This window comes from Mauremys reevesii, linkage group 2 (genome assembly GCF_016161935.1).
Source record: "Mauremys reevesii isolate NIE-2019 linkage group 2, ASM1616193v1, whole genome shotgun sequence".
NCBI classification, from domain to species: Eukaryota; Metazoa; Chordata; order Testudines; family Geoemydidae; genus Mauremys; species Mauremys reevesii.
In genome coordinates, this window is record NC_052624.1 from 232,534,228 (window position 1) to 232,543,125 (window position 8,898).

General features: G+C 49.0%; 1 protein-coding gene across 1 annotated transcript; it reads left to right on the plus strand.

Annotated features, from left to right (window-relative positions):
- The first annotated feature begins 1,487 nt into the window (after positions 1–1,487).
- On the plus strand, positions 1,488–8,564 carry TMEM70 (transmembrane protein 70). The gene is made up of 3 exons (XM_039521563.1): positions 1,488–1,844; positions 2,814–2,925; positions 7,909–8,564. Exons 1-3 carry the CDS (start codon positions 1,575–1,577, stop codon positions 8,355–8,357), a joined length of 831 nt encoding a protein of 276 aa, XP_039377497.1. The 5' UTR covers positions 1,488–1,574; the 3' UTR covers positions 8,358–8,564.
- Positions 8,565–8,898: the final 334 nt, after the last annotated feature.

Genomic DNA, 8,898 nt, shown 5'->3' on the forward strand with positions numbered 1-8,898 from the left:
ATGATACCAAACTGGGAGGGATTGCAACTGCTTTGGAGTATGGGGTCATAATTAAAAATGATCTGGACAAATTGGAGAAATGGTCTGAGGTAAACAGGATGAAGTTTAATAAAGACAAATGTAAAGTGCTCCACTTATGATGGAACAATCGGTTTCACACATACAGAATAGGAAGAGACTGTCTAGGAAGGAGTACGGCAGAAAGGGATCTAGGGGTTATAGTGGACCACAAGCTAAATATGAGTCAACAGTGTGATGCTGTTGCAAAAAAAGCAAACATGATTCTGTGATGCATTAACAGGTGTGTTGTGAGCAAGACACAAGAAGTCATTCTTTAGCTCTACTCTGCACTGGTTAGGCCTCAACTGGAGTATTGTGTCCAGTTCTGGGCACCACATTTCAAGAAAGATGTGGAGAAATTGGAGAGGAAAGAGAGAGAGAAATTGGAGAGAAAAGCAACAAGAATGATAAAAGGTCTAGAGAACATGACCTATGAAGGAAGGCTGAAAGAATTGGGTTTGTTTAGTTTGGAAAAGAGAAGACTGAGAGGGGACATGATAGCAGTTTTCAGGTATCTAAAAGGGTATCATAAGGAGGAGGGAGAAAACTTGTTCATCTTAGCCTCTAAGGATAGAACAAGAAGCAATGGGCTTAAACTGCAGCAAGGGAGGTTTAGGTTGCACATTAGGAAAAAGTTCCTAACTGTCAGGGTGGTTAAACACTGGAATAAATTGCCTAGGGAGGTTGTGGAATCTCCATCTCTGGAGATATTTAAGAGTAGGTTAATACATGGCTATCAGGGATGGTCTAGACAGTATTTGGTCCTGCCATGAGGGCAGGGAACTGGACTCGACAGGGCTGGCTTTATTAACTGCAGGGCCCGATTCGAATACCTGGCGGCGGTCGGGGGCTTTGGTGGCACTTCCAGGTCTTCTGTGGCATCAGAGGCTCCCCTGCCACCAAAATGCTGCCGAAGACCCCGGAGCGGAACGCCGCTGGGTGAGTAAAAAAAAAAAAATTAAAAAGGCACCTAAGATGCAGGGCCCTCCAGGGCCTTCCAGGGAATTGGCCAAATCGGCCTAAAGCCGGCCCTGGGACTCAATGACCTCTCGAGATCTCTTCCAGTCCTAGAATCTATGAATCCCAACCCCCTTCCCTGAGCCCCCTCAAACACCCTGCACCCTTCCTCTGCCCCAATTCCTTGCCCTGAGCCTGGTCCTGCACAGCGCACCCCCTCCTGCACCCCAACACCCTGCCCTGCCCTGCCCCTGCATACAATTTCCCCATCCAGATGCGACCCACAGCCCCAAAAGTTTCCCCACTCCTGGATTAGGCTGTCTGCGAGGCGTCGCTCCCTCATTAGATGGGAACCAAAGCTACAGGGCTGCGGGAGGTCTGGGTTTCTCAGCCTGGAAGCGCTCGGCTCCGGAGGAGCGTTACTATTGGAGGGGGAGAGGCAGCTGGCCCAATCCCCTGCAGCGAGGGAGGCAGCTGCACCTTGGCTCCTCCCCTTCCTGGCCTGCCTGCCGCGGTGCTGGGGATCCGCTGAGCAAGGCCGGGAGCGGGTGTGAGCGATGCCGCTCCTGGCTGCGGGCGGCTCCCGAGCCCGGGCGCTGGCGTTCTGGCTGCGGAGCGCTAGGCAGTGTGCAGCTGCCGCGCTGCTGCCTCCTCCTCCTCCTCCTCCTCCTCCTCCTGGGATCCGCGCACCAGCGGCGCGCAGCCCCCGATGGGCGGCTCTGAACGACCCTCCGAGCGCGTCTAGTTGCGAGGTCCCGACGCTGCCGGGGGCCCGAGGTCCAGGATCAGTTGGAGCCCTTCCCAGGGCTGAAGGGAGACTAGCACAGGTGCAGGAGCGTGGGACGCTTTCCTTGTGGCTGGGCTGCGGGCAGGGGTGGACACCTCCGCTCAAATAGCAGAGAGAACAGCAGGGGTCTTGGTTGAGGAGGCTGACCCAGCGACATTCCCACCCCCAATTCGCTGGATCAATTTCCTTGTTCCTGAACAGCAAAAGTAAATACAAAATCTCCCCAATTTGAATGCATTTTAAATCCTTACTGTCAATGGTGCACTACAAAGTGTTTGCTGGGGGATAAGGTTAAAGAGGCAGAGCAGAGAATTGAAAAAGTGTGCAAGGTAAGGTGTGTCCAGTTACTGCTGTCTATCTACCTTGGTGCTTGTCAATACAAGCACCTTGGTAGATAGACAGAGGTATAGCCAACCCTAAGTTTTGGAACACAGGAATCAGGCCCCTAAATCATACAAGATTAGCTTAAAAATAACGAGTTTTTAAAAAAAAAATATATTTTACTCTCTGAGTTCACATTCTTTTTCTTTGCAACTATGAGGGCTAGACATTTTCTTTTAAATGAAAGATGAGGTTCTCGTGTAATGGCAGGACTTTAGGAGCTGGGGATTCAAGTAAACCATGAAATTATATCACAACTCTCACAGTATTTGAAGAGCTGGCAGTGCTGAGGATCGATAGATAGGTGGCCAGAGACTTGCAATGAGCTTGGAATGTGTGGCCTTCTGCCTGTATACAGAGCACTGTTGAAGTGTCTAGGGCTGAAGGGTTTTGTGGCTGCATATCCCATTTCTAATCCCCTGAATCATTAAATCCTCTGTTTCCTAACATTTATAAATTAATTACAGTTACTGATATCTATTAAACTGCTTATTGACTTTAGTTGTACTATAATTTAATTTTTAGTCTCTATCCTGGGTATAAATTCAACATCTACATCAGAAGAAATCTGAAATGTATGTAGATGATGCAAATGCTTTATTTGCCATGTGCTGCTTTCATCCTGTAGATCATATTTTCTCGTGTGGCACCTGTTCGCTGCTTCAGCACCTCCTCCTTTCATGGACAACTAGAAGATGGAAGACTAATTTACACTGGGAATCTGGCAAAGACTGTGTTGGGTATGTGACTGGAATTGAAATTTGATTTATTTATCCTTAAACATTTCTTTAAAACATAGTATGCTTTTGGGAATGGAGCCCTCTGATTTCTTCAGATATGCACTAAGGACCACCTTGTGGTCCCCTATACAGTCGTATTACCAACCCCAAAGGTTCAAATAAAATGAGTCCGATTCTAAAAAATCACAAGATATGTTAAAAAAAATGAGCCACACTCTAAAATACCATGAGATTGGCCCCCAAATCACGAGATTTTTTTGAAAAAAGATTATAGATGGACACAATATCTTCAGATTTTCTAACCCCCCTGCTCATCCCCATTGTGTGTATTTGACAGTTAGTGCAGCCAAATTTATTGAGATTGATTTTTCTTGATTTCTTTTGCCCCCCCCCGAAGGAGCTCTGACCCCCATATCTGCCTATCCATCAGCCCCTCCACCATCAATTCTTCTCCCAGTACCCACCTCAGTTCTGCACACACCATACTTCAACTCTGCTCTCTTGCAGCTCCTTGGGTTCTTCACTGCCCCCTTCCAGGTCTGGGGGTGGGGCTGCAGTGGGGACCCCTGTCCTTCTCAAAGCTGTTGTTGCAGGAATGGAGAGGATGGGAGGAACAGGAGCAGAGAGTAGACAGACTCATTGTTCACAGGAGGGGAGGAGGGAGCAGGGCTGCCCTGAGCTATTATGCTTTCTGCTTCCCTGACCCATCCTATGAGAGTGGTGTCAGCTCCTGAGAGGAGAGGTGAGAGCTGTGTCTGCTTTCTGCAGCAGTCCTGCTTGGCTGCTCTTTCCCAAGAGATGGGCAAGTAGGGAAGGCAGGCAGCCAATCAGAAGGGCTGGAGCTTCTCACAGCATGGTGAGACTGGATCTAGCCCTGGCAAAACCCATGTGACTTGTGAAGAAATCTTGAGAGTTGGCAACACCGACACAGTGTCATTTAATCAGGATTCTTTACATGGAGCCAGGGGTGGTTTAAAATTTATTGGGGCCCTGGGCACAAAGACTATTTGAGCCCCCCACACCTTGGGGGCCCAGGGGCACAAGAACTGGGGAGTTCCCCGCTCGGTTTTTAACATGGGAATAGAAGGGCGACACATGGCTGTGGCTAGTGGGGTGGGGCACAAATGAAAGGTTCTGGGGGGTCATGTGCCCCTCCATTTCCCAGGACCCCTTTGGCATGGACACCCAGCAGTGAAGAGGCAGTTCTCCCCATGGCAGCAGCAGTCTCAGTGTGTCCATGCATCCCAGGCAGGAAGCAGCATTGTGGCTGGCTCACCTTGGTGGATAGTCTGCAAAGCAGGCAGCAGCACTGGTACTCCAGCAGCAGGGAAAGCAAAGCAGCCCCATGTGGTGGGGGAGGAGCTCAGCTGGCAGCCAGGCACCCTGCTGCTTCCTCCCTCCCCCAGGAGAGCGCCACTGCCAGGCGGAGTGCTGCCTCCTCGCTGCTAGGCATCCCAGCCAGAGGTGTCCTGAAAAATCCAGGGGGGCACGTGATGCCCTCATGCCCCGCCTTCCATGCGTCACCTCTGTAGATTCAGAATGGCGGCAGCAGGGGCTGTGCTTTGTGGCGGGGTAGTTGATAAGTGCAGCCCCTTCTAGCGGCACTAGCCTCTTCCCAGTGGGCCTTAGCCCCCCCTCACCATGGGGCCCTGCCCTGTGCTCCTCCTCTCCCCCCTGAGGTCTCTAAGAGCTGCCCAGGGAGCCTGGGCTGCTGTGGGGAGCCCTGGACCCTCCACCTGCTCTGGGCAGTGTGTCCCAGGGAGTAAGGACATGGTCCGGGAGCTGTTCTGGATTCCAGCCTGGCCATGGGGCAGGGCCCTGGGGGAAAGAGGAGGAGCAGGGGCAGGGCCACAGTTCTGGTTCTAGTAGCCCTTCCCCCTTCTATCCAGGGTTCCAGCACTTCTGGGCCCCCCAAATTGGCTGGGAGTGCTGGGTATGGGCCCCGTGGGCTCACGCATTAATCAACCACTGCTTGAAGCACAGCAAAGTTCACCAGTACAGTCCTGCAGCCAATGGGCTGGAGTAGGTCCTACTTCATCTATGTTCCTCCATACCAACCCATCCACTCCAGATTTGAGGCATGCTGCTATGGAGCACTGCAACAGCACCAGGGGTGTGGAGTTATTCTGTGGACCACAACTTGAGCTCTACCACTCTTTGGGACCTGGGCAAGGCAAGGGACAGGATTTGGCCCTGGATTAATTGGCTAACACAAACCATTATGCTAACTGGCTGTCATGACAGGTATATTGGTGCTGTGAATTGAATGCAATATTTTTAGATATACTATGCAGTGATTTTTAAAATCACCTTCTCAGTTATGTTATGAGCAACTGTGCAGCCAAACAAGCATGCACTGAGCTGGTAGCTGAAGTCCCATTAGAGATCTGCAATGGAATGGGGACTCTGCCAATAAATCAACACAGGATGGGTAAGTCAGTTGTGGTATATTTTTGTCTATTGTGCTTTTGATTTATGTATTGGGCCATTTTATATATTTTGCTTCTAAATTTTGTTAAGAAGCATAGAGGCTTTTGGGCATGTGGCAACTCCCCCACTCCCCGTTATTACTGTATTGTTACTTTTAAGGATGAAACGATAACAGTCAGAAAATCTTGGAAAATCGCAGAGCCCACATGTATCTGCAGCCCCCCATATATGCCTCTAACACCATATGGGTAACTGCACAAAGGCTGATTTACCTTTACTCGAGAGGTAGAGTCTCCATTCCATCTCTGACTGTTGGTGCTGACATCACTAGCTCAGTACATGCTGAGTATGTGAGTAGAGTGGGATGTCCATCATGAACATGAAGCGGCTACTGTGCCCACTTGCAAAAGTCTGGGGAGGAGCTTAGAAGATAAGATAATATCAGTAATGAGACTCCTGCTATTAACCTCTCTTTGGCCAGTCACCTTCCATAGGGCTTATTTTAAGATTTCATGCAAGGGGAAACTACCAGATGGCCTTGCCATGTGTCCCAAAGATTGGGAGGTGGTGGGATAATGATTGTCTTGATGATGATGATTTCAATAACAAATGTGATCAGTTTGCATTTTTTTTAATTGTCAGTCGGGCAGAGTTAAGTTATAATCTGAAAATGCTCCTTTTCTACTCATATGTCCTTACCAGTAATAAAGATTCTGCAGACCATGGGCTGAACCAGCTCCCATTGAAAGAATCCCTTGAAGTGAATGGGAGTTGGACCAGGTCCCAGAGGATGCCTTAGTTAGCTCGTGCAACTGCTTTGCATTCACAAGGTTTTAACAGGTGTGAGTGATTGGAACTTGTAAAGAGTGCTTTTGAGGAAGTGTGGGTGAGAATGTTCCTCTCTCATTTGTATTGGCTTTGAAGGGTTAACAGGAGTAAGAGGTAGTACAATTTTATCACTAAATTATGATTCTAAATATACACACAATGGTGAGAAGGTGCTGTTTTTACTTTTCAGAGTAGAACTGCACTTTAAAGCATTTAATTTTGGATAAAGACTAAGGGCTTGTCTACACTACCGCTTAAGTCGCTGTAACTTACGCTGCTCAGGGGTATAAAAAAGCCATCCCCGTGAGTGACGTAAGTTACATCAATTTAGCACAGTGTAGACACCACTTAATTTTGGCAGGAGCCGCTCTCCTGTTGACATAACGCATCATCACCAGGTGCAGTACATCAGCGCAGCTGCACCGATGTAGCACTAGGGTGCCTGGGTGTCCAGTTTTTGACCGGAACACCTGGTCAAAAAGGGATCCTGGCGGCTCGGGTCAGCACTGCTGAGTGGGCTGTTGACTGTCTGGTTAGCGGCACTGCGCAGCGGGGCTGGCAGGCTCCCTGCTAGCCTCCACGCCACGTGGCTCCTGGGAAGCAACCAGCATGTCCTCCCTCCGGCTCGTACACATAGGGGCAGCCAGGGGGTTCCACATGCTGCTTCTGCTCCAAGTGCTGTCCCCGCAGCTCCCATTGGCCGGGAACATTTGCCAATGGTAGCTGGGGGGCGGGGGAGGTGGCGCCTGCGGACGGGGCAGCACACAGAGCTGCCTGGCTGCGCCTCTGCGTAGGAGCCGGAGTGGGGACATGCTGATGCTTCCGAGAGCTGCTTGAGGGAAGTGCCACCTGGAGCCTGCACCCCTGAGCCCTCCTCCCGTGCCCCAACCCTGATCCCCTTCCCACCCTCTGAACTCAGTCCAGCCCAGAGCACCCTCCTGCACCCCAAGCCCCTCATCCTCAGCCCAACCCCAGAGCCTACACCCCCAGTCAGAGCCCTCACCCCTTCACCCCCTGGTGCCCTAATCCCCTATCCCAGCCCTGATCCCCCACCAAACCCCTTGGTCCCAGCCCAGAGCATCCTCTTATACCCTAAAGCCCTTATCCCAAGATCCATCCCAGAACCTGTACCCCCAGCCAGAGCCCTCACACTCCCCTGTACCCTAACCCCCTGCCCCAGCCCAGAGCCCCCTCCCGCACTCCGAACCCCTCATCCTGGAGCCCCATCCTGCATCCCAAATCCCTCATCCCTGACCCCACATCAGAGCCCCCAGCCCGGAGCCCCCGTCCTGCACCCATAACCTCTAATTTCTGGCCCCACCCCAGAACCCACACCCCCATCCCAGAGCCCATATCTCCTCCCACACCCCTGCCTTAGCCTGGAGCCCCTTTCCATACTCCAAACCCCTCAGCTCCACCGCCCCAGTCCAGAGCCCCCTCCTGCACCCCAAACCCCTCATCCTTTGTGAAACATTTTGATAATTAAAATATTAAAGGTGTTTCATAAGACCTAACTTTTAGTTTATTAACCAAGGAGAAGGGCTGAGGGCTTTGATTTCCACATGATGACTTCAGAAGTTCCACGATAAGAAAGGATTAACTGGATCATCATTGAATTTATCAATTTAAAGTAAAGCAGTGGGTATATAAGAACAGTGTGTATAAAGGACTGTAGGGATAACTTTGATCATAAACATTAACTTATGATTTTCATCTCTTATACAGGTGTGAAGTTTTTCTCTTACTCTACGAGCATGTTTAGCTTTTGCATGATGCCCTACATCATCTTGAAAACTGGCATTGGAGTTGAAAGTGTGTTTTTACAAACTGCATTTTACGGCATTGTAGGATTCTTTACATTTATAACACCAGTTACCCTGCATCTGCTTACAAAGGGCTATGTGGTTCGACTGTATCATAAGGCTGAGACGGACACATACACGGCCATTACATATAATGTTATGTTGGCAGAAAAAAGAACTGTGTTCCATCAGAGGGATGTCAAGGTTCCAGACATCAGCAAGATGTTTACAACATTTTATGCCAAAACTAAATCAATGCTTGTTAATCCAATGCTTTTCACATATCCACAGGATTATAACCATCTCATGGGCTATGACAAACCTTTTTATTTTGACTTGGAGGAACAAAAAGAATCCAGTGAAAGCAAATAGAATTAGACGATAGAGTGAAGGTGACTGTCTTTTTTTTGTATTTGTCCAGTGCATCATTTCTAAAACCACACAGAATTCTGTAACACATTCGTAAGTGTCAGTAATTTAGAGTTTCTTTATCATATTTCAGAATGTATAGAAAACTGAAGCTTTTTTAATTTCAGACTATCTGAAGTGTCTTAGAATTAAAATGAAAATAGATGCTTATTTGTTCTCAGTTTGATTTCTGTCGTTACAGTCATGAAGAGAAGGAAAATGGATTTGATCTTAATTTTATGCTGCAAGCTCCCTAATATAGTATCTTAAAGGAACCATTCCTTAAAAAAAGCAACATTGACTAATCAAGTACACGAACAAGAATTTTGAAGCCCAAAAAAGGATCAGTGTCTAAAAAGTGAAAAGGACAGATATTTTGGCTTGTCTTGTTCAGGAGGTATAAAGCAGGGGTAGGCAAACTATGGCCTGCAGGCCACATCCAAACCGCCAGCTGATTTAATCTGGCCCTCAAGCTCCCACTGGGGAGCAGGGTCGGGGGCCGCTG